The sequence below is a fragment of the Setaria italica genome, chromosome IX (genome assembly GCF_000263155.2).
Source record: "Setaria italica strain Yugu1 chromosome IX, Setaria_italica_v2.0, whole genome shotgun sequence".
NCBI classification, from domain to species: Eukaryota; Viridiplantae; Streptophyta; class Magnoliopsida; order Poales; family Poaceae; genus Setaria; species Setaria italica.
Genome location: NC_028458.1, coordinates 26,773,454 through 26,799,284, shown reverse-complemented (window position 1 = coordinate 26,799,284; position 25,831 = coordinate 26,773,454). Strand labels below are relative to the sequence as shown.

The following is a 25,831-nucleotide window of genomic DNA, read 5'->3' as shown; positions in this document are numbered from 1 at the left end:
GGACCGTCGGATTGGAAATCGACCGCAATTTGAGTCTGAAGTTTCGGATGCCAGAGATAAGGAAGGGGAACGATGACAGAGCAAGCTCGACTTGTCGCCGCCGCCGTCGTCAGTCGCTCGCCAGCGCAACGGCTAAGCCACCTCCTCACCATGCAAGCCTACGAGTAGGCCACGGTGTCGCCCATGCGTGCGGTAAGCCGTTCATATATTTACCGCTCCCGCGCCGCCGTTTTACCGCCGCTCTTTTTACCGCCGCCATCTTCTTCTGCCAAGCCACCGCCGTCGGGTAAAATTCCACCGCCCCACCGTAGCTCCCGTCGATTCCCTCCGTCCACACCTCTGCCCACATCCCACCAGCAACCCTAGCAGCTTGTTGCCCAGCTTCTTCGCCGACACGCCATAAACCGCCGCCGTTTCTGTCCGCCGTCGCCGCGTCTCCCGCTCACGGTGAGCACCCCCTTGCGCTGGTTCCCTTCCTTCTTGGGTAGTCTTAGGCAGGTCCTTAGGATACTAGGATGGTGTAGCCGTAGTCGTTGGGGTAGTTTTCGCCGTTGTCGTGCATAGCTGCGAAAGGCCGTAGGTGCCGCCGCCCGCCGCCGTGGAGGGGATGGCTCCGGCCATCTCCCGAGGAGCTGTTGCCATGCGCGGGTGCGTGAAGGTATAGAGGTGCTGTCCTGACCTAGTCCCGCCGCCGGTAGGGCGCTGGCCGGCGAGTCGCGCCGCCCCCTGTCGCGCGCACGCGTTTTGGCGGGAGGAGGAAGAAGCGTCTGGAGCCTTGGGCCCGCACGTCAGTGGGAAAGGGGAGAAGGAGAAGAAGACCGGCCGGGGGCGCGGGCGTCTGTTGGGCCGGCACTTCGGAGGCCCAAGAAGCCGGGGGCGGACGGCCATGTGAGAAAACAGGCCGGAGGCCCGAAAGGAAAGGCAGGCCGCGCTGCGGGAAAAGAGAAAAAGAAAAGAGGGTCGTTGGGCCGTCGTGGGTCATAAGAGGAGAAAGGAAGAAAGGAATCAGCCCAGTAAGGCCCGTCCGGGAGAAAGAAGGCCGGCGGGTAAAAATGAACAGGAGAAGAGGTGGGTCCGCGCCGTGGGCCCAGTGCAAGTGAGAGGGGGTAGAGTCGAGCCGCGTAAGAAAAGTTACCCGGGGGTGTTTTTCGGGAAAATTAGATTTCCTTTATAGAATAATTAGTTTAAATCCGAATTTCACCATTTAAATCATAGAAATTTCTAGGAGTGTCCAAAATTAGTGAAACCAATTTTGTTAGGCTTGTTTTATTTTCCTTTATGCATTCAAATTTTTACACCCTAGAAAAATAATAAAAATTTGAGTATTTATTTAATGCCTTTCTTTTAAAGTAATTAAATAAATACTTAATCCTTATAAAATGTATAAAATATGGAATAACATTTTCTTAATCACAAATTATTCTTAACTCATAGGAAATTAGGTTTCCAAGTTAGAAAATAATTATAACCTTTTCTAAAAATAAAAGAAAGGCCTTAAGTAGGGTTAAGTAAGAAAAAAAAATTGTGGGCTAATCTTTGGGGTTTTTGTGTGTTGGCTTGCAACTTTATCATGATAAATTGTATAGTCCTTGTTGGCTTGCAACTTTATCATGAAGGAAAGTTGTATAATCTTTTATTCAAAAATTTGCATTCCTAACCCCTGCATGTGTTGTGCTATAGACCCCGAAGCACCAGAAGGAGATTACTTGGAATTTTCAGAAGGATCTTCGGAGTTCGAAGAAGTTTTTGAATTGGTCCCCTGCGAGGCCAACCCGTCGGACAATACTAACTTTTTAAGTGAACAAGGCAAGCCCCGGTGCATTTATACCTATCTATTTTGGAGTTATTATTTCATGTGTCCAATTATTGGTTATTTGCTATATGTATGCACTAAGTCTAGGAGTTGCTTGAAACCTATTCTTGTGTATGATCATGCCTTGTTTTAAGGACATCTTTGCCACTTGTTCAAACCTTTAGTAGATAACCCAAGTCTAGAATTGCTTAGTTGCTTACATACTTGGTTTACCAACCTTAAGGAAAACTTTTGAGTCATACATGTTACTTATGGAAAGATAACTTGGAAGTTGGGAAGTGGACAGAAGCTAGAGATGTAGTTCTGTCTGCTAGATTAATTTGGTTAAGGCTCGATTCGTTGTCTTAACCTTTGATCAAGTGATAAGCATCTGATCACTTACTGGGTATGGGACCAGTAAAGCCCAGTAGGTTAGTAAACTCTCTGATCGGGAATACTTCGTACCCGCGCTTGACGTGCTGGAGATTGGCAGGGGCGTAGCCTGAAACTCACATGGTGATCGGGCCAGACGTGGGGTCCCATGTGGGGGTGCGTCCCTAGGTCCGGGTAGTCTTATTCCCAATCATTGATTTTGCTAATCGAAAGGTCGTTACGTACGACCTGGACAGCCGTATAAAACTGGTGATCAGGGTACTCTCCTGCAGGATGTAAATTGATCCGGATCGTCGCAATTCTCGGTTATGAATGCACTTGATCACTGTTGAGCATCGTAGAGTAAATTCATGAATGATATACCTTTCTGATAAATGAGTGATGTATGGCTTAAATACCTTATTGTTGTATTTACTCTTTTCTCATCATCTAGAATGGTTAGGTAATAACCTAACCCAAATAAAAGATAAAACTAAGGCATCACTTGTAGTAAGCTTTTCAGCAAAAGTTGTATTAGCCAAGTACACCAAAAAGCTAGCATATACTTCCAAAGAAAGCTATTATATTGGTTAGTCGGGTAAGACTTGCTGAGTACCCCGTACTCAGGGTTATCCCTTGTGGCTATCTTTCAGAAGCACCGCAAGAGTCTACTGAGGAGGAAGCCCCGAAGCCCTAGGGTATTGTTATGAGTCTCACAATACCCTTAAGAAGAAGTTTTAAATGCTCATCTCTTCCTGAACCGTTTATGTTTTAAGTCTTAGAACTCCGTCTAACACTGCACTGTTAAGTTTGCTTCAATCTATGTTCTGTAATAATTCGTACCTTTTATATGTATGTAAAAATGTAATATTTGTTGATGCTATCCCATCGCGGATACTATCCTGATGTATGGCTATGAAACACAACGTGGATCTTTCGAGGAGTCCTAGGGACACTCGACGGACGATCGGACTTATACTGTTTTAAGTGCGTTTCGGATAATTGCTGCGTCGGCAGCAATTAGGCGCATTTAAACTAGTTTAAGTTGGACGGTTCCGCCACACATAAGCGGCCCCGCGACCGACCACCAAAGAAGGCACCATCCGAGGCCAAGATCTGTGCCGTCCCCGGGGGCAGGAAGAGCATTCTAAAGGCCAAGGTTCCAAAGGCCAGCGGCCGGCCACCGAAGACGCTGAAGACTAAGTCCGGTGATGACTACTCCTTGGACCAGCGACAACTTCTCCTTCGACTCTAGCAACGACAACTCCTTCGACTCCTTCGACGAAATCGAGTTCCTGAGGAAGCCCATGAATGACATCGGTGATGAACTATACTTGAAGTGCAAGATGCTTGCAAAAGCACAAGCCAAGATTGATTCACTTGAAGATGAACTTGGTAAGGCAAAAAAAAAAGGATCGGGGCACTTGAAAATGCAAAGGAGTGATGTGGATAGCTAGTCAGTAACAATAACTGCTGGTGTTCTTTTGATGAGGTGGCCTGTGATCAGTAGAGTTTGGTGGATGTTAGTTTCATGAATTGCTAGATGCTAGCGTGATGTATGAATTTGGGAAGTTCCTAGCTATGGTGAACAATCTTAACGTATTTTCCTTTGTCTGAATTTGTGATGTTCCTATCTATGGTGAACCATCTGGATTTTGTCCGCATTTATCCGAGGCACTTGGAAAAAATAAAAGGTTGTTTGTTAATTTGTTAGTGTTCTTACTCCTTGAATACATTGGTGGAAAATTCAAAAAATATGGCAAGAAAAAGTGGCTCCATAGGAATCAAACCTGAGACCACATGGTTGCGATGGGCTTTCCTTACCACAAGACTAATTACATGTTTGTGGAGATGCTGGCTTTCTAAGCATATAGTAGTGTATGGAAATGAAAATGTGCCACCAAGGCGGTGAGGATGCAGACATCACCTACTACTCCACGTGGTACCGCGTCATGGTTGAGAGGCATAAGAACTCGTAAATAGTCCATCTTTCTCTTTTTAATCCAGAATTAAAACTTGTAACTAGTATTTCTACCTCATAAGAACTCCGAATTTGATGATTCTTTTTCCTAATTTTATCTAAAATCGCACTCTTTCATTTTGTGGTGTATGTTTGAAAGTTAGGTACCATTTCTTGGATCTTATACATATCGCTTAGTTTCTTACACCTAAGTAGAAAAATTAACAAATGATTTTGCATAACAATTGCAAATATAACTTCATATTTCCTAATACTAAGGTAAATATGATGTTGTGTCCAAATTTGAGATGTATATGTGTTCAAAAGTAATCTGAGCTTTGCAAACTTGAAAGTTTTCTTCAAGTTATAGGAAATTATGTGGGAGATGTATTCATTTGTGAACAATGTATAGCCCCAATTTATTAAAACCATTGGAATTTTTTATGACAAGCTTATGGACCTAAAATATGTTACTGTGTTAGTTTGTAGAATTTCCTGACAAAATTTAGATATTATTATAATTATTTTGTAGTAGTTTAGACTTAGATAGTGGAATTATCCATATCAAACAATTGAATTTTGTATCTATCTCTAGAACTTGGGCTGTAATGGTATATATGAACCTATTTTTTGAATTTTATTGGAGGCACACGTAGTTCAATTTGAAATTAGTTTTGAAATTACTTGTGACGATAAATACGATGAATGTTTGTGTTAGATGGGCCGAAAAAATTACCGTGGGCTATTTTCTACTAAAGCACGATTCCTCCTAGCCGTTCATCTCCAGGTCGACGATTCAGATCGACTCGGCCTTCGGCGGTGGCCGTCGACATTCCTTTTCACGTGCACATTCCTCGAGGAGCCACTTGCCATCCCCGAGAGGCGCCGGTTGTCTTAACTTCCTAGGGAAGCCAGCGCAAAATATTAAATCACGTCCCATCATCGTCCTCGTCGCTAGTTCCACTACCATCTCATCCCCGAAGCGCACGCCTTACCCCATAGCCCACCAATGCCATGAAGAGATCCGTCTCCCCCTCAATCCCCTGCCCTCTTCAGCTTCCCATCGCGCGGCCTCTCCCCCATCGGCTCCTCCTCATCGTCACGCTCCTGTGGAGCTTCCTCGTTGCGCTCCCATGGCGCTTCCTCGTCTTGCTCCAGCCACGCCACCGACCGCAACTATTCAGTGGTGCTACAGTGCTACCTCGACGTGCCGCAATCGTTGTCTAGCTATGGCACCAATGCTTCCACGTCTGGATCCCGCTCCGACGCCAGCGACCTTAGGTGGCCATCGTGCTCGTCGTCGGGGTCGCGCTCCAATGCCGATGACCTCAACCGGCTACCTTCGCCCGTGCATGGTCACCGCGAAGCTGCAAGGGGCTCCCTGGCACATTCCCAGCCTCCAAAGGTGGCAAGGGCGGCTTCCTCCAACCCTGCGCAGTCGTCGCTGCCCCAGAAGTTGACCTTTAAGGTCTCGTTCCGGCTGAAGCATTTGACTTCGACTACAAGTCACAGACTGAGATGGACTCATCTAACGATTGTCGCCATGGCTACCGCGTGCCCTTCCCCTGTGGCGACGCTCTGCGCGTCTACCGCCACGCTGACAACACCTACGGGTGCCCCGTCTTCCCTGTCAGGATTCACTGGTGAAGGATCCTCAATGAGGTCAAGGACCACATCCTGGGGATGGCAAGGTCTGCAGTCCTGAGGGACGATAATAAGAAGAAGTAGAGCCACCGCATCGTGGCCTAGAACGAGGGGTGGATATGAGAGCGAGGCGCGTCATGCCCAAGCGTGCCTCGCCACCACGCCATGTCATCGTCATCGTCATCAATTGTCATCGTGGCAAACTACCACTCAACGTGTGCTAAGTTCACACGGGAGCTAATTTCAGTTGAAGTAGTAGTGTGTCAATGTGTCATTGCAGTGGGATAGCACTGTTGGGATACGAGGTAGGCTACGCTAGCGTAAATCAAAATTTCTACCGCGTATAACCAGGAAGAACTGCCGTATAAGGATCACGGGATTACCACTCGACGCACTACTGGTGCGGAAGATGTAGATATGCGTCGATGCAGTGAAGACGATCACGTAGTCGTACGTAGTCGATCACGTCACGTCCAGCAGCTCCCACGTGCAGCAAGATCGCTTCCGGTGCCGCGACTCGTCGTCGGCTCGTCGCGGCTCGTCGGCGGCTCGTCGATGGCTCGTCCAAGTGCTGCAGGCGCAACACCTCCAAGGTATCCACACGTGCAGGGAGGAAGCGTCGCAAGCCGGACTGCTAGATCCGCGAGTTGCAACAGGCGAGGGCGTGGGAGGTGCGGCAGGTGTGTTTTGCCAAAAGGTGTAAACCCTAGGGCGCCCCCACCCCTCTATTTATAGAGGTTCCTGATGGGCCTCTGGATCCGAGGCCCATTAGTACTCCTAAACCTAATCCAACTCGGATCAGATCCGAATTGGGCTTCCAGCCCCTTAAGTGTGTGACCCTATGGGTTCGGATACGTATAGACATGGCCCGAGTACTCCTACTCGGCCCAATAGTCGGTAGCGGCCTCTAGCAAGACGTGCCAACTCCTATACGCACACGAAGATCATATCAGACGAACCATCACAACATAATATACATGCTATTCCCTTTGCCTCACGATATTTGGTCTAGCTTCAAGCAGACCGCTCTTTCTCGATCCTGTGATTCGGAATCCCTTTATAGGTTAACTCTTAACCGTACGTAGCATGGCCATGCATTTTCGGATCCGATCACTCGAGGGGCCCAGAGATATCACTCTCAATCAGAGAGGGGCAAATCCCATCTTGATTGACCATGTCTCATAGCATGCTTCTTGACAAACCCGAAAGCTACCTTTATAACTACCCTGTTACGGCGTAGCGTTTGATAGCCCCTAAGTAGGTCGATCCACATCTAGAATACATGCGACAATCTCAGGTCTAAGGACAAAGCGTATATGTTGTTTAAAGAGAGAACTACTTCTCATGTTGGGTCAGTCCTAACACATGTCTCCACATGTGTTCACATTATTAGTTCAACATCTCCATGTCCATGACTCGTGAAACATAGTCATCAACTAATACATGTGCTAGTCTAATATTCATGTGTGTCCTCACATGAACTCCGACTAGGGACAACTTTAGAATAACCATACAAGTAAAGAGTTTCACATACAATTCACATAATTGCAAATCAATCCAAGTAGCCTTCAATGGATATTCAATGAACACAACATACAAATCATGGATACAAATGGAATATCATCATCTCTATGATTGCCTCTAGGGCATACCTCCAACAAGCACTACATGCTACCTATTTGAGATGTGGAAGTCGTGTTTAATTGTGTGTTTTCGTAATCTAGTTGTCGTAATTTGGAGCCAATTCATTCTTTGTTTAATTGTTTGTTTTCGGTGTTTAATTTGTTCTATCTATTGTTTCCGCGTCTGCACTACGGCGTGCGTCGTTTGATTACTCCGGTGATAGCGTCGTCGTTGGAGACCCAACAACACCGCGATGGCGTGTGCCGCCTGCGGGCTGCCACTGCGGCGGCTGGAGTGGTCCGAATCGCTAGAGTACCCCACAAATTAGATAGCTAGGGATTTGTGGAGATGAAGGGAAGGAATTGAAGGCGGTCGAGGGTTTTCTTGCGAGGATGGCGAGGATTTTATCGTGTCCGGCCTCTAGGAATTATACTTCAATTATCTTTAGAATCAATTCCAAGTTACTAATTTTGCATAACTGCAACAATAATCTCATTATTCCTAGAAAAAACTAGAACAAAGAATACCAAAAACCTTTGCAACATCAACAGAAAACCCGTGCTAGATCAGACCTCATCAACCAAAATCAAGAGAAAAGCAAAAGGTACACTAATCCGACGAATTAGTTTCGATACATATGACCAATTCGACCGAAGAACACATTGCATTCAGCAGGAATCCTACATTTCTCACTACAAAACAATTCTACCCATCGCCCAACGCCGTAGAGGCCGCCTAGCCCATGTCACTCGCCAAACCACCTCTATGTCTTACCCACGATGGTGTAGACACCCCAAGTTCCTCAGCATCGGCAGCGTCGCTGTTGGTCCACCGCCGCCGCCCCCAATTCTTCCATGCCCTCGACCTATCTTATGTACTGCATTGCAAAAATCATCACCGGCACCGCTATTGGACCTGTAGAGGAAGATGGCGGCCACATAGGCCGCCACATTGTGCCCACCCGCGACGACACGGGCGAGCTCATCGAGGCATGGCCGGGGGCTGCGGTTTTCCTCGAATACGACTTCCATTCTGGTGAGTAAGTAGGCCACCAGGGTGCTAGCTTGGGTCAGGCGAGCAAGGAGGCGCCGTAGCTATCACCGTCGTTCCATTGCATCTCCACGGCAAACCGATCTAGTGCCACGCGCCGGCCGACGACGTGGTCGCTGTAGACGCGGCGCATGGCCAAGCAAGTCGCCCGTAGGTTGTGGAGGTCCACCATGGACCGCTCCGAGGTTGCAGCGAGGCAGCCTGTGAGCTCAATGGCAACCTCGATAGGGAGCTCCGCCAGCGATGACGGGTGCTGCCTCGCCGCCATGATTATTGCCGGCGTCGACATCGCACGACGTGGAGCACGAGAAGGTGCCACCCGAGGGCTCGTGCGGCGGTGTGGATGGAGCTGTGGCGCATCGACAACGGTGAGCCGGAGCGCTGGAGAGGCGGAGCGACGTGACATATGGTGATCGAAGGGGGGCGATGGAGGGGGCCGAGCGGGGACTACTGTAGTTGTTCTTGAAAACCTCTCTTTTGGGAAATGGGGAGGACGGTGAGAAGAGGAGTTCTTGAAATCCCCTCTATGAATTGGAGTGGGAATTGGCGACGACGGCGAGGAGGAGTTCTTGAAAACCCCTCTTGGAACTGCACTGACCGTCGGCCTCTCCACTCACAGTTAAGGTGGCACCGTGTCTCGCTGAGCATGCACGGGAACAGGAACCATCGCGCCTGTGTGAGTACTTTTCTAAAAAACAATGCGAGTTTGTAGATAGTCAAAAACACTTGAGTAGCGCAGTGGTTGATAGCATCTGCCCCACCGCCTTTGGCCCGTGTTCAAACCCGTGCGCAGCAAAATTTTTGCTCCCATTTTAGAGCTCGTTTGGAGACTTGTTATTCAATGTGGGCATGCTTCTCTTGCTGGGCCGGATCAAGTGGATCCTGGTAGCTTACTCAAACCTGGACCGGCTCGCAGCAATTTCATCTCGGTCCTGACTTTGAAATAGGCCGAGACCTTATTATTTGCAGTGTCTATCATCACACGTGGCCCAATGTGGACACGCTGGACCGGGCAAGCAAGGCCCATATCTACATGTGGCTACTACGACTACCTTCTGCACCCACTGCGCATACACGTGGACTTCCAGGACCCACCCAACGGGACCAACATTTACACATGGTAGCCACGTCAGCCTACTGGCCCACACTCGTACACGTGGACGCCCGGGTCCCACCTCTCCAGTGGACCCCGCGTTGACATATTTGACCCACACCCCAGACATGTGGACAATTGGGTCCCAGTCACCACACGCGGCTGCTAGGTAAACATGTTGCACCAGTCAACCAAGATCTATAGTTACACATGTTAGCCACGTCGGCCTGCTGGGCCCGCACTCGTACACGTGGATGACTGTGTTGACATATTTGACCCACAGCCCTAACATGTGGACCGGCAGGTCCTCGTCATTACACGTGGCAGCCACGTAGACATGCTGGAACCTCTGGCATCACAAGTGGACCTATGGGTCCCAACGCTACATGTGGCCCATCGGTTCTATGATGAGTCGCTGGCGTCACCGATACAAGATGTTGGTGGTACACCGTTTTGTGACGATATGAGATGTTATTCTATGACGCGTGTTTCTTTCTTCATAATTCCATAGCGGCGGAGGGCTCCCGCCGATGATCTATGACGAACTTGAGATTTTCGTCATAGATGTGGCATATTCAATGAAGAAGTTTTAGAACATCACGCGCAAAACATCCTGGAAGCTACTATTTCTAGTAGTGAATTAGTCCAAAAACACCACTTAAATAGCACTATAAAGGTGGCAATAACGAGTGTCAACAACAGACCAGGGGTAAGCCGGTGTGTGTCCTTGGACTCACTAGAATAGAAGTTAGTTCCCTTGGATTTGATACCCTTGGAATAAGTGAAAGGTACAATGGTATCCGTGCACTTGCGGATTTATTCGCACTTCGCTAAAATACCCAACACCACCTAGCATGGATTGCCTTGCCAAGTCTTGGCAAACAAGGCTAGTGGGCAAGGTTGTGCAAGACAACCAAGCAGACCCAGAGTTTCATCCATGGTTTTATTTTTATTTTGTTAATGTGGCACTCTTGGAAACAACAAAATGAAATCATGCCATGAGATTGGCAAAGTGACAATACATCATCGACACAATGTTTAGAAATATAAGGCAATATAACCAAAGTGACACTTGCATAATACATCATTGGTACAATGTTCAGAAACATAAGGCAATCCTATGATACTTTCACTCTAAGTACCATTAGCTACAAAAATATAAGAGCACCATCCCACCTCTGAACCATCTACTTAATTATCCTTGCCATCAAGCATTAATCCCGCGACAGCAACAAATACAGCAAGCAGCACGTGCGCGAGTTTGACATTGTGCCTATAATTCCCAATGAACTTCAGCTCGGCAGTAGCCTTCTGAAGTTGTTGCCACACCATCTTAAGCTCATTCCTCATCCTTCTAAGCTCACTATTAGCTCCTACCAATTCTTCCTCCCACTTCTTTGCATCCCCTTCAGCTTGCACCTTCTTCTTGATGAGCTTCACCAGAACACCAAAGTCCATATCATCCCATTCTAGATCAACCCATATCATGTAACCGCATTGCTTCTTTTCATTCGGCAAATTAAACGCCCCTTTACAAATCGTCGTTGACAACAATAACATGAAACCACAGAACCAAAATCTCTATGAAGCAGGTAGCCATTACCTTTGGGCAGCAAACAAACCGATGGCTAGGATTGAGAAAGGTCCAAGAATACTTTACCACAGCTCTCAACTTGTGATCGCACTTGTTTTCAGGATGACAATGGGTAGTGTCGTAGGAAGATGTCTCCGAGCAGTAGCTACCAACGGAAGAAGATGATGGAATACTCGGATACTTCAAATAAGTCATTGTAACTTGAAATCAATGTTTAGTTTTGCACTTCATAAACTATAGCCTATCAATTTCTATCACCAATCGGAAATGCAAACCTAAGGTTAGGACAAAATCGGAGTTTACTGCCTTCAACTCAAATTCCCAATTCTAGAAATCCCCTTCCCTTTGACGAAAGGGAAAGTAGTGGCACAAAATATGCATTTGACTTGACCTAGCTCCTACTCCTCCCTTTGCTGCTAGGATGCGCCATTCCCGTTGCCCATTGCAGATCTGCGCACTGATGCCTCTAGGCTCAGGTCTTTGCCACAGCCAACATGAGCATGTCAATGAGTCCCTTGCAGTGTACGATGTTGCAAATATACCCGTTGCTCTGGCCTGCAACTAGGAAGTGGATCACGCTTATTAGAACTTTAATATAAATGAGCTGCCTTTTTCAAGAACCATAACTACATCATGTCTCAGTGGTAGTGCCAACTCTTTAGAATCAAGAGGTCATAGGTTCGACCCCTGCTATGGACACTCTTACCTTTTTATTTTACTTCCGTTTTTTATCTCAAACTGACTTGTGGGACTCTGCCAGATTTTATGATGAAGTGGAACATCTTATTTCTCAATTCAGGCTTGCATGGGCCCCTTGCTTTATGACATTTTTGCACACCTTATTTTTCAACAAATGCTTACATGTGGGATCCTGGTTGGTTTATGATATTTTTGCGGACCTTATGTCATCACAAAACTACCATGCAACAACGAGTGACGTTTTTGTTTTGTCTTGAGTGTCAACTTTTATGACGTTCCGTAACTTCGTCACTAACTTTGCTCGGATGTAAAATTTTATGACGTTTTCAGCCAAAAATGTTATAAATTTATGATGATAAAAAATGTGTCATAAAATTATCATCATAGACCGGAAGATTTCTTGTAGTGTGTGCCCTCCTATTTATAGCCTTGGGGAGGGGACTTTATCGGAGAAAAACGTTTATGCCCTTCAGTACGGAAACTCTGGGTCTTGGTCTGGGAAGGGAACGTTTGCAAGAGCTTTGAGGTCAATTCCCCCTTCGGGGTAAGGTGACTCTCCGTACCTAGGGCTAACGTGGCCATGGGGCATCGTCCCCTCCATACCTAGGGCAAACATGGCCTCGAGGGTGGTCCACTGAATGGCCCCGCGGTACGGAGAAGGGTCCTCCCCTTCCCTCAGTGACCTGGGCTCTGGGATGCCCCTGCCTTAGAGGTCTTCCGGAGTGTCCTGAAGACCCCCCTTCCCTGGAGGTCTTCTGTAGTGTCCTGGAGGTCCTCCGGATTGCCCTGGGCTCTCTCGGGAACGGGTGATGTGACCGGAACAAGCAATGTGTGAACAACCCCTGCGAAGCTCGGGAGACTCTCCCGATTTCGAAGAAGGTCTCATGCCGTTCGGAGGAACCCCAGGAGCACCAGTCCCTCCAAATCGCAATCCTTGGCCGGTTCCCACTAGTGCTCGTCCAACATTTGTGTGATTAGATAGTTTGATTTTCCATTTTCTCAATTCTCGTTGCTTTTGTGTGATTAGATAGTTTGATTTTCCATTTTTTCAATTCTCGTTGCTTGTTTTGAGGATGGAAAGGAGCTAAGGGCAAAAAGGACTTTTAACGTAAGTCTCATGCTAATATGGAGCATCACATCAGCACAAGATGACTTTGATTTAAAAACGAAAGTTAATGGACTAGATTGGTCGATCGTAAAGTTGAGGGATGAATTTGACCCTCGAAGCAAAGTTTAGTGACCAAAATACCTATTTTGCCATAACTAAACATCTATAACCTAGCAGTAGCCTAATAACCGGCTCAACATTTGAGATGAATTATCTCAACATTTTAAATGAACTATCTCAACATTTTTTTCTAGAAAGAGTTGGTGAATCTCAAAAAAATATTAAGAAAAAAATATTGGTGAGTGCAAAAAAATTGGTGCATGTTAAAAATTGTTGAGCAATAATATTGATCAACGTAAAAAAGTTCAAAAAAAAATGTTGGTATATATAACCAATATTGGTCAAATGTCGATGATAATAAGCTAGATTTTTATTGAAAAAATGATGAATAGCTATAAATGATGATGTATGTTAAAATATTAAAAAAAATAGTACATGAACTTAATATACACGAGTAGGCCTAGGCGACCTCACGCCTCGGACACGCATAGGGGTAAAAGCGGAAACAAAAAGGACTTTGCTCCAGGGCCGCTGCTGCCTGACTGCTACAGAAACGTCACGCCGTAGCCGTACGGAGACCTGCCCTTGCCCTGTTCCTCCCCAGTCCCAAATCCCTCCAAGAAAAGGCGGCTCCAACAACCAGAGCGCTCATCAGCAAAAATCTTCACAAGATCCGCCCCCGATTTGGGGAGCACCAGGCGAACGTGAGGCCGGCGCGGCGAGTGCGAGCAAGATTCGCCATGGGGCGGAGCAGAAAGGATTCCGGCGATCTGGCGGAGGCTCTCGAGGAGGACGAAGAGGAGGCGGAGGAACAGACTGAGGGCGAGGAAGAAGAGGGGGAGGAAGAGGAGCAGACGGAGGAGGGGGAAGGTGAGGAGGATGAGGCCGAGGCCGAGGCGGAGACGCCGGCGCAGGACGCCGTGGACCCGCCGAAGCTGGCCGAGGGCTACTTCGAGATCGAGGCCATCCGTCGCCGCCGCCTGCGCAAGGGCCAGCTCCAGTACCTCGTCAAGTGGTTGGTCACGCCGCTTCCTCTCTCAATCTATTCTCTTTTTTTTGGACTTCCCATATACTCGCAGCGCTGCTTCCTACTGGATTGTTGCTTGGATTGGGTCGCGTTTCTTAGATAATCAGTAGTGCGGAATCTCGCCCCGTTCGTAGCTTCTTGGCATGTTTTGGTGTTTATTGCGCTACATTTGCTTATTCTTGGATTTGTTATGGAGAAGCGGGTTACGTTGAATTACTCTAGAAGTTTTCGTTGTTTCATTGTTCACGGAATTCTTTGTGTTTGTCTGTTCAATATCAGCACAGCTTGGTGCCATCGATCTACCCTTGTCCATGCTCTCGGAACGTTTCTAGCGCCGTGTTGATGTTAAGTTATGAACTCCACACTCAAGAATGGCTTTTTGGCAATTGGGCAACTGGCAATGTTGTACTGAAGTTCTTTTATTTGCGCTGTTGATTTAAGACCAGCTCTTTCATTTTCTTATTAAATAGAGCGCATGTTGCTGCATCTTGCATTTTGGTGGCCAAATTTGGTAGGCATTGAGTCATGTCTTCCTCTAACTTCATTTTTGCTTCATTCAATAGATTCATTGTGTAATGCCTGATTGCTCTTTCTTTCCTTGATTGTGGGCTACGCATGAAAGCTGAATTGTATATGCATGTTTACTGCAAGTGTTACTGCTGATACTATATCCCTAACAATCCGATGTGATTTATAAGGCGTGGGTGGCCGGAGAGTGCTAACACATGGGAACCCCTTGAAAACCTGAAGGCCTGCTCCGACATTGTTGATGCTTTTGATAAGCGGTATGAATTTGAAGCACCTCTCTCTTCAGCATTAGTTCCACATTTGCAGAAGATTGCATTGCCCATTGTGCTGGTGGTTGAATGCAGGTCACGGTCGCCAAGGTCCTCTCGGAAGCGAAAGCGTAAGGCTGCTACTACTTCAACATCCGATCCTAACCCTTCTCGTGGCAAACGGGGTCGCCCACCTCGGTCGGAGGCCCGATCCATGACAGGCCATCATGCCCCAGAACCCAAAAAAATGCCCTGCAGGACAAGTAGTAGGAGAGCCAGTAATAATGGTAACAAGAGCTTGTTTGGTGGACTTGAGGCATCAGTCAATGTGCTTGGGCAAAGAGTAGTCCAGGAGGGTAGTTCGGGTGTAGTTTCAGTTGGGTTTCCATCACAAGGGGCTCCTCTGTCTGTTAGCTTGACTGACCAACAAGACGAGCATCAGCTTGCGAATGGTTCATCAAAGGTGGAAAGTTCGGTACGACCACCCCCATCTCAGGGTGGCCAGATAACTGGTGCAAAGAAGCGCAAGTCCGGATGTGTTAGGAGGTTCAAGCAGGATGAAGTAGCACCACAAGAACAAGGAGATATTCGTGATCGCACAACTGACAAGCCTGGCAACGAGTATGTTGATTCCACAGAAGGAGAAACTGGTGATAAAAACAAGGGGGATGACTCTGCTAGCCATATTCATAATCCTAAGATCATCAAGATCATCAAGCCAGTGCGCTATTTTGCCACTGTTGTGGATGGCGTGCAGCAAGTGGCAATATCGTTCAAGGCACTCAGGTGATTAATATCATACCTTCTTCCTTAGTCCACTGGTCTTAGCTGCTGAATCTGTTTAATTTCACTTACTGATGGTGGTTGTATTTTACCATTGCACCCTGTCCAATTAGAGCAATACCCTAAGTCCACAAGAAACCAGTTTAAGCAACATTAAAAACACACCAGTTCTCAGACTAGATGTACTTAGTGGTAGAGTGGCGGATCCAGAACAAAATCTTAGGTGTGGTGGACTTATCGCCTTGTTGTGCTTGAAATATAGTATCTTCGATGCATAGCAGTCTTTTTTGTTCTAATGAGGAATGCAACATTATGATTAATAAAAGGAGGAAAAAACAAAGTTACAAGGATTACGCCAACCACTGAAGAAGAAAAATTTATCTCCTGATCAAGTTTACTGCATTGGTGGATAAGTGATCACTAATTCATAGAGTACTTCATAACACAAATGATAAATCCCACAAAAGCAATTATTGGTGACTGCACTCTGCAGAGACCCTGGACCGCTTTGGCACCACCCTCTGCACAATGGCGCAAGCCACCATCTAGCAATCCAGACTCTAGCATAGCGCAGCCGCTGGAGAGCGCCATGACGCCGCTCAGGTATAGTTATGGGCTTACACCGTTATACAGCTGCTTCCATCTCTTGTTGTCGCGCACTCACGGTATGTGTACACATTGGGGACAGAGGAAATACAGGGCCCACGATGTGTCGCAAGGTTAATGGCCCACAAGACCATGTACCCACACATCCTCGTTTATGTACCCTGACATTTCATCTCCATCTCCAATACTACTGCACGCTCACTCTAGACGGCGGCTGGCTGGGAAGAAAGTGTCAAGAGTGGGTGTTCCGCTGGTGGGCAGGTGTGGCTACTGCCATACCTCGTCATATAGGTAGATCCGCCCCCTGGTGGCAGTTGCCTAAAAAAATCTGCTGCAGCCTTTGAATCAATTGGGGAATTGAACAGTCACATGAAAAAAAAATTCTCATCCAAGTTTTCTATATTATCTTATCACCTTAATTTCTTATCCTAAGGCCTTAACCTGACAGTGCAACATGTGAACTAATTTGAACTCAAATAGTGTATCTCTGTACCGGAGTACCTATGAAGATCTATGTCCATGCATTTATCATATCAATTAGGAAATTAGTAGTAGAATTTTTTAGCAAATTTAGAGTGGAAGGTGAAGCTAGGTCAGATATCGAGAGAAAGGTCTTAATATGTTAGGGCCTTCTTGATATTGTTGTTACGTACTCCCTCCGTTCGCTTTTGATAGGCATATTTCCAAATCTGAAAAATTCTCTTTTGATAGTCTTATTTCAGTCCAACTATGCATCCACTTAATGGTTGTCTTGGGTCCGATGTGTGACTCTTAATTCTTCCAACCGAGATTGGCTACATGGGCATCAAGAAATCTAGGCCTTAATGAATCGCTTGTTTACGAGGACTAGTTAATGGCATGATTAAATGGTTGATAAGTAGCATGATAGGTAGGATTGTTTTCCTTGGTCATTGTGCCAAGAGGAAATAGTACTATCAAAAGAGAATGGAGGGAGTATTACTTCTTGTACATTTGTTTTTTGAATCGGTCAATTGTTCTATGCCTAAATTGTCTTAATTTGTTTTCCCAGAAAAACATTCAGTTAATTTATGTTAGCCTCTAGCACCTCCCTGGATCACACACCCACTCGCACAATGTTTAGCACGATCTCCAAGAAAGTTCTCATTGATAAGGAACGCACACAATTTTGTGGCACTGCACACCAGCGACCTTTTTTGCACTAAAATTCACCACACTTTAACACGACATTACGCTGATTTTACACATCACAACCACACATGCACTATGCTGTGACTCAGCTGCACAAAGCGGCCAAGAACACTCATACAGCTAGCTCATTAACACAGGCACACGAACTCCACATAGCACGCAGCCACATGCTACATGCACGAGTTCTACATAGCATGCACTCCGTGCTTTACGAACTGATCAATTTGCTTCACTCGCAAACTGATCAACACTACACCACCACCACCCTCCACTCACCTACATTGCTCCCCCTTCTATCTTTCTCACACTCACACTCACACCACCACACCTTTTATAGCACAAGACAGCCCTAATGCCTTACTCTTGAAGACTCAAGTCTTGACTTACACACTAAGGCAAAGACTTGACTTGCACCCTAAGGCAAAGACTTGACTTGCACTAAGAGAAGACTTGACTCAAACTAACATCCAACAAGGATTACACTAACAACCTCCCCCTAATCCTTGTTGGCTTTATTCTGCACCTCTGAGCATGCACCTTCACACCAGGGCTCGCACCGACCTCACTCCCACAGCCGCACCACCACCATGACGCCATCTGCTCCCCAACGCCATCCGCGGCTTGCAGCACGAGCCCACCACGCATGCTCCACTTGAGCTTGCTAGCCCCTACCATAACAATCGCGCCCTTGCACACTTCCTATGTACAAGCCATCAGTGGCGGACCCACGTTGAGTTCAGCTAGGCACAGGCCCTCACTCACTCAGACCTTGGTGCGCACTGGAGGTCTTTATTTTCTGACCATGTATAGTTGCATACTTTGGGTGATTAAGCATAGTATGCCCTCACTCACATTTCTCTCTAGGTCCGCCCCTGAAGCCATGTCGTGGTACTCCCACACTCTGATCGATCCGACCACCACATCCGATCGATATGTGTCCCATCAGATGGTCTAGGCCACCCGCCTAGAGTTCTTGACACCACAGATTGGATCACCGACCACCGCCATGCTCCACCTTGCACAGCACCAAGCACTTTCCTGGTGCCCATCGAGCATGAACCTCGAGTCTTCACCTCCCTCCATGCCTCCTCAAGATCCAAAACCAACCATACGGCTCTGATACTAATTGTTAGCCTCTAGCACCTCCCCAGGTCACACACCCACTCACACAATGTTTAGCATGATCTACAAGAAAGCTCTCACTGATAAGGAACGCACACACAATTTTGTGGCACTACACACCAGCACCCTTTTTTGCACTAAAATTCACCACACTATAACATGACATTACACTGATTTTACACATCACAAACACACATGCACTAAGCTGTGACTCAGCCGCACAACCTGGCCAAGAACACACACAGCTAGCTCACTAACACAGGCACACGAACTCCACATAGCACGCAGCCACACACTACATGCATGAGCTCCACATAGCACGCACTCCGTGCTTCATGAACCGAACAATTTGCTTCACTCGCAAACTGATCAACACTACACCACCACCATTTTCCACTCTCTTTCTCAGACTCTCACTCACACTCACACTCACACTGCCACTCAAGTCTTGACTTAGACACTAAGGCAAAGACTTGACTCAAACTAACATCCAACAAGGATTACACTAACAATTTATTTTATTTCTCTTAATATTTGATATCTTGAGTTTTCTAAAAAATTCTAAAGATAATTGGAACAAGTCAGCCAGGGGCTTTAAATGTGCATTTTTAGATCTTGTTGTACCTCAATTTTGGGGATTGCATACTTGTATGTGTGATTAATTGTTTTTAAAAAATATTGGTATCATCAAATAGTAAAGATGATAACAGGGTCTGGACTATGGAAGGACCATGTCTGTAGCAACCGTGTATAGTAGTAACGAATGTTGACGTTACTGTTGATTATTTGTGGTCCTGTGGATCGGAACTGGACTCCAAGGTATGAGAATTACCTGGCTTGACTCAGGTCTCAAGTAAATGGTTTGCACTATCCTAGATAAGTACCTTTTATCTGATGAATATTGGAAAGTTAGTTTTGGAAATTTGAGAGCTTAAATTATGCATTTGAATGTTCCAGTTTACCCTTATGGGATTATTATCCCAATTTTTAGAATGAACTCACTATTTGTTTATTACACATGAAACCCTACTGTGTATTCAAGCATGGAACCAAAATTTTAATAGAAGTGACAAATGGTGACATGTTCCAAATTATGCAGTATGGTTATGCTGTGGCTTACTATCAAGTATTGGTATCGAGTTCATCCATGTCCCTTGGCATAAATTGCGTGATCATTCAATTCTTTGACTATTGTTCATAGTTGCAGTCAGCTTTGAAAATGTCTTTCAAATAAATTCATTATATACAACTGGGCGAAGATAAATTATCTGGCAGTTATCATGGGGCAACAATTATCCTATCTAGTTGTTATGGCATGTTGAAGTTTTTATCCTGCAGTGTTGATGTTGAGTGTGCCATGTGGTTTCTGGTTCTATATATTTTTTACTAGAACAACATGTATTCTGTTTTTGTTGTGTGTGCCATGTGGTTTTTGTTTCTGTTTGCTCCAGTGCCATTATGTTGTCATTGACATGTGTGTCTCTTATACACTTTGCTGAATATTTCTACCCACCATCATGATAAACAGGTCTGATGGAAAAGAAGTACTCGTAGATGACAAGCTGTTGAAAGCTAAGGAGCCCTTAGTGGTATGTCCGTATTGTCCTGTCATTTCATTTGATGAAGGAAAAATGAATTATCACTAACAATTATGCTCATTTGCAGCTTATAGAATACTATGAGCAGCACCTTCGTTATAACCCCACCTCGACACATTGAAGCTATTGTGTTTCAGCCGGTTGTGCGTGCCCCTATGTTTGGAATGGATGGAGATGTATTTAATGTAGCATTTTTTGTGCTAGATATATCTGTAGCTCAATTGGGTAGTAGATTGTTAGTCTGGCACTCTTGTCATAGTCCTTGCGCTGAGTGCGAGTAAACTGTGATGTTATGGTATGTCAATTTAACCCGGACGTTTTTGTGTGTATTATATGCTAAGAAGTTAGTTAATTGGATCCTCTGCGGCGGCTATGGGACGATTGGGTGGCAACCATTTTCCGGCAAGTCTGACTCAAATCTGCTATGTGCTTTGCCATTGGCCTGGTAATCTGTGCCATGTCATGGTTAGGTGTTCTATGTAAGTTGATTTGACGTGTGCATGATCGGGTAGCATTCAAGGCTGGCAATATCATGACGTTTGCGAGTGCGCTTGCTTATAAATGTTCCAGCATGGAGGGTGGAATGTTTTTAGATTGGAAGTGACAACTTCTGTTATAGCTTGTGATACTTCGCTTGCTGCACAGGTTTGCATCAAGACTTGTACACGGAATCATTACCTCGCACTGTGTGGTGCATGAAGTTAACTGAACCGTGGAAGATGATGCCTTTTCCGTGAATCGTGGGCTGTAGTTAACATCTAAGGTTTTATCAGTTAGGAGGTGTTGAGTTCGTGAAAATGTACCGTAATCAGTTTACAGGCCTTAAGTGATACCGTTACATACGATTGTTTTAACCTCCTATAATTTGATTACCTGTAATCAGATATCTATAATTTGATTACCTGTAATCAGGTATCAGTCTAGTTATAGTCCTATTACGCCCCTCCCTCCTTGGTATCGCATCGAGATACCGCTCCCTGACACCGCCCCTCTCTTTTCCCCTAACGTTGTCCCTCTCTTTTCCCCTGATGCCGCTCCTCCGCCCATGCACTGCCCTTGCTAGTCCTTTGCATGAGCAGCTTTGCCGGCGACCATACGCCACCACGGTGAGCCTATGCTCCTTCCCCCTCTCACTCCCTCTCTTCCTCGTCCACATAACCAGAGCAGTTTCTCTCCTAACTCTAACCCTAGCCTCGGTTCTTTTTCAGAGGCTGTAGAAAGATCTGTTTTACTCAGAGGAAGATCGACGTGCATCACCAATACTCCTGCCTTGGTGAGTCCTGCCTATCTTCCTCCTCATATGAGATATCTTCCCCTTTCTGCGATGTCTTTGAATTCCCCTTTGATCTAGTTTTGTGTCGATCGATTTCTTGAATCAAGGTATTGTTGATGACGTGGTCGATAACTCAAGATGGATCTATGGATTGTATGTTCTTTATAGTTAATTCTATTTTTTTTTTGCTTCTGTTCATAAATATAGTGTGTAGTTAATCACTTCTTGTCCTTGCCTTGAATCAGATTCCAATTTTACATCACTGCTCCAATTATGCATGTTAATTTGCGGCTCGTATACTTGTGTGTCAAGATACTTCATAATAGAGGAACAGATCTTTGCTGGTAAATTAGATGTTAGGTTGTTTTTTTCTTTTTTCTGACATGGTTAAACTAAACATGCTCGATATGTTAAACTAAACATGCTCGATATGGTTAGCTGAGAGCCACCGGTGGTACCATGATAAGCTTTGTTTTTATATTGTGAGTGAAATCGGGATAACAATAGCTTCCCGTTGGTTGTGTAAGGATAGCTCATGCATCTTTATTTCACTAAAATTAAAGCAAGTTAGTTACATTCTCTGTTAGGACTCGATACTTCAATCAAAAAGATAACATTACAGGCACATGTTTCTTGTAGTATTACTCGTAACAGTTTTTTCCTAACGCTGGCTAGATAGGCATGAGACATGATTAGTGATGTCAGCAAAACAGTTTGCCATGGTGAGATTCTATTTAACTTATTGGTCGATGGTGTTACTTGGTTCAGTGCAAAGATAATCGCTATTTTTTCAAAAAAAAAACAACCCTTAGACCTAGACAAATATTTAGTGCATGCTTTGCATTCAAGAGCTGATCCTATGACAATGTCATTCACAATTCTTTAGCTGATGCTTCTCAGAGAAGCAGTTAAGAACTATGGTATCTGTTCCCAGTGACCAGTTGCTTAGTGGTATGTGACACTTTGCTATCTTGTTTCACATGTTTATTTATTACCATATTCACTTGTTCTTTCAGAAGAATTCAGCTAAGGTTATAATTATATCATGCCAATATGTTCTAGTATATGTAGCTGTATGTTTGCAATTTAAGGATGCTGATCTTGGGTAGAAATATTCAATCAACTAATGATAATAGAAGTACATCTTGTTGAACATTATTGATGAATCGATATACCATTATTTTCAGAAAAATATAACACCTCATACCTTAACTTGTCACCATTTTTGTAGAGGAGAGAAGAAGATAGAAGGTGGAACTAGATCGGCAATCAAGCGACAATGAATCTAAAGAGCAAAAGGGTCCTGATCATGCTTGCTGTCTTCCGTTTGAAGTGTCTCATTTTACCTATGTCTCCTTGGCTAGCTTTCAGTCTATGTTGAATACTTTTTTGCATCATGATGCTGCAAATTTTGTATTAGTTAAACCTCCTTGTATTATATGGTACAACGTACAGAGATATGCTAGTTGCTATGTCTGGTCTCATGAATAGTTGTTAAATTTGAAAAGTGTTCTGATACCTGAGTAGCAAACCAAATAGTTGTAACGGTATTAGATACCGTTACGTTGTCCAACCAAACCAAACCAAATAGTTGTAACGGTATCTAATACCATTGCATTATCCAACCAAATAAATCCTGTAAACAGCGATCCCACCTCTAATGCTCCTGTGATTCATTTACAGTCCCGTTGTGCGGCAACCAAACACCTCCTTAATTTTAATGCATAGTTTTGCGAGTTTGAATTAATACTTTGAAAATAAAGTAGGCAACAACTTGAATTGGTTGTATGGAAACAGGCAAATTGCTGGGGGAAGATCAAAGATTCATATCTTCAATCTTGATCCGTGAGTCCAAACGCACCAAACAATTCATTCAGCAACAAATACTTCTGGCGGGGCAAGGTAGTAAAACTGCACAACAGAGTTGGACTTCCAAAAACTCAAAAAGGGGAGACAAGAATCTATAGGCAGTAGCTACCACACGAAGTAAGCTGAAAAGCCGAGAGATTCTTAGAAACTTCGACAGGGCAAAGCGATTCCATTCTCCTGTTGCTTGTCTCAAAGACAAGTGCTTTCGTGCCTTCGATCTCTTACTCTTTCTAACCTCCTCTCTCTATATGTGTTACTTGCAGGCAATTTGCAGTGAACTTCATAGCTTAGCACTTAAGCTTGTGAGTTCGGAGGAGTGCATTACACATACGAAGAGCTCTTGGTTGTTCAGAAATCGATCTTGCGCCATGGATGGCGACATGAAACATCTGAGGTAGCTTTGCAAGAAACCTTTACTGCCATCTATTCGCTGCTCAAATGTATACCCTTATGTGTGTTTGATTTCTTCGCTTTCTATTCTTCTTCCACTTATTCTTTATAAGAGACTTATTATCCACGATCTTCTGTTGGAATCCACACAAATATTTAGAATTTAGAACATGATGTTGCCAAGTTGGATTCCTCTCTCCAGGGTTAGGTTTTCTGGGTTGGGGCATGAAGATCGTGGTGGCGGCGAGACTATACAAGTGCCATATCAGCAAAGCACAAGTTTTGGTCGAGGTACGGTATAAAATAACTGTTACCTGCTATTTTCATCTTATTATGTTGAAACTGTTGAAATCATCGAGGACTAACGAGTAACGTTATTGTCTAGGGCTAATGAGTAATGCGGAGGAATACGATGCAGCGTATGCAGCCATGGTGGCAGCAGTGGCGTATGCTATTGCTGCTCGAGAGGAGAGGCTAGCGTCTCAAGAGAAGCCTGTTGCGGAGAGGTTTGGAACCGAAGGAAAGCCTATGGTGGAGAAGGTAGCGTCTGGAAAGAAGCATGCTTCAATCGGTGAGCCTCGGATCAGACCGCAGTCCAAGTCACCACCCCAGAAAGCTGAAAGCCTTAAAAGGCCTATTGAAGGCAACACATCTTCAAAATGGTTCAGCGGCAAAGAGCCCATAGACGACGGTTATGATGAAGAACCAGGAGGTATAACATATAAATATAATTCCAAACATTTTTTTGTGCTGACTTTATATGGCTAGAAACAAGTTGATCGACAAATAACGACTCCATTTGGGCGAAATTTCAGCTAATGTGTCGGTAAGGAGGCCATTAAGACCGGCACATAAGAAGCCAGGTGTCATTTCATCAGATGACAAGGTGGCGGAGAGGTTGTCAAATGATTCTGCCCCAAGCATAAAGAAGGAACCTAGTTTCGCCCGAAAAGGACCAGAAAGGAAAGGAAGCTGGAAATTTGAGCAAGATCAAGGGAATCAGAAGCTGCCGCCAGCGCCAGCACCCCCGGCCAAGCCAATGAGCTCATATTCCGGTAGAGACAGTACAGTTGCCACTCCTGTAATGACTTTTCCCAGTGAAGCGGAAGCGATGGCAGATGCTTGGGAGAAGGAGAAGTTGGCCAAAATCAAGAAGCAGTAAGTAGTGACCAATTTGATGCTTAAATTACATCATTTGTTATAGTACTGCTTAATTTCAAGAAAACATTCAACTGGTCTGCCACCAATTCCTGCTAGGTACAACGAGACGATGGAGACCATTGCCGAATGGGAGGCCGAGAAGAAGGCCAAGGCCAGGCGGCAAAAGGAACTGAAAGATGAGGTTAATGGTTGCTTAGAAGTCACTAAATCAGCGCATAACATTCTGTTCCGTTCAATGAGGTTACTGAAACGTAATTTGTACATCTATAAATTCACCAAAGATATCTTATGTTGCAGAGCGACTCGGAGAGGAAGCGCGCGAAGGCGCTGGAGGAGTACAACGAGGAGATGTCGAGGATCAACAAGGTAGCTGCAGCTTCGAGGTTGACGGCAGAGGAGAAGAGGAGGAGCGCGGACAGAAAGGTCAGGGACAAGGCACAGACGATACGGTCCACGGGGAAGCTTCCCCGGACATGCGTGTGTTTCTGAAACCATGCGTGTGTGAAAAAGCGTCGGCATGGAGATCTACATTTCTAACGAGTTGTTTGGATACGAATACGAAGTGCTAAATTTTAGTAGGATCACATCGAATGTTCGGATGCTAATTAGAAAAATTAAATATAAACTAATTACAAAACTAATTGCACAAATGGAGTCTAATTCGCGAGACGAATCTATTAAGCCTAATTAATCTATCATTAGCAAATGTTATTGTAGCACCACTTTGTTAAAATATGAACTAATTAGGCTTAATAGATTCGTCTCGTGAATTAGACTCCATTTGTGCAATTAGTTTTGTAATTAAACTATGTTTAATATTTCTAATTAGTATCCAAACATCCGATACGACATGTGCTAAACTTTAGCGGCTGTATCCAAACAGTTCCTAAGCCAAATGAAACGGTTCAATGCATATTCCAACAAGAAATTTGGACTTGCTGACAACGAACTTTTTCATCCGTTCTTCAGCTACCAAACCTAAAACCTGTGTATAAGAGCACCTGTTTATTTATGTAAATGTAGGTTTCGGAGTTTGTTCATGACGCATAACCTTAGATTTC

General features: G+C 45.1%; 2 protein-coding genes and 1 long non-coding RNA gene across 3 annotated transcripts; all 3 read left to right on the top strand.

Moving 5' to 3' along the window:
- Nucleotides 1-13,559: 13,559 nt before the first annotated feature.
- On the top strand, nt 13,560-20,483 carry LOC101766356 (probable chromo domain-containing protein LHP1). Its single transcript, XM_004983245.4, has 5 exons — nt 13,560-14,010; nt 14,721-14,807; nt 14,895-15,584; nt 20,008-20,068; nt 20,145-20,483. Exons 1-5 carry the CDS (start codon nt 13,736-13,738, stop codon nt 20,196-20,198), a joined length of 1,167 nt encoding a protein of 388 aa, XP_004983302.1. The 5' UTR covers nt 13,560-13,735; the 3' UTR covers nt 20,199-20,483.
- Nucleotides 15,591-18,992, top strand: LOC111255819. Its single transcript, XR_002675849.1, has 2 exons — nt 15,591-16,184; nt 16,270-18,992. It is a non-coding gene; the product is annotated as an uncharacterized LOC111255819 (long non-coding RNA).
- A 2,980-nt stretch (nt 20,484-23,463) lies between the features above and the next one.
- LOC101765945 (MAP7 domain-containing protein 1) lies at nt 23,464-25,326 on the top strand. Its single transcript, XM_004983243.3, has 6 exons — nt 23,464-23,613; nt 23,812-23,900; nt 23,995-24,321; nt 24,425-24,767; nt 24,867-24,951; nt 25,068-25,326. The coding sequence occupies exons 1-6, from the start codon at nt 23,468-23,470 to the stop codon at nt 25,257-25,259; spliced, it is 1,182 nt and encodes a 393-aa protein (XP_004983300.2). The 5' UTR covers nt 23,464-23,467; the 3' UTR covers nt 25,260-25,326.
- The last annotated feature ends 505 nt before the right edge of the window (nt 25,327-25,831 follow it).

Coding starts and splice junctions, on each gene's coding strand:
- LOC101766356 (XM_004983245.4), top strand. CDS start 13,736: ATGGGGCGGAGCAGAAAGGATTCCGGCGATCTGGCGGAGGCTCTCGAG. Junction 14,808..14,894: donor GTTGATGCTTTTGATAAGCG/GTATGAATTTGA, acceptor GGTTGAATGCAG/GTCACGGTCGCCAAGGTCCT. Junction 20,069..20,144: donor AAGCTAAGGAGCCCTTAGTG/GTATGTCCGTAT, acceptor GCTCATTTGCAG/CTTATAGAATACTATGAGCA.
- LOC101765945 (XM_004983243.3), top strand. CDS start 23,468: ATGTGTTACTTGCAGGCAATTTGCAGTGAACTTCATAGCTTAGCACTT. Junction 23,614..23,811: donor GGCGACATGAAACATCTGAG/GTAGCTTTGCAA, acceptor TCCTCTCTCCAG/GGTTAGGTTTTCTGGGTTGG. Junction 24,322..24,424: donor TTATGATGAAGAACCAGGAG/GTATAACATATA, acceptor GCGAAATTTCAG/CTAATGTGTCGGTAAGGAGG.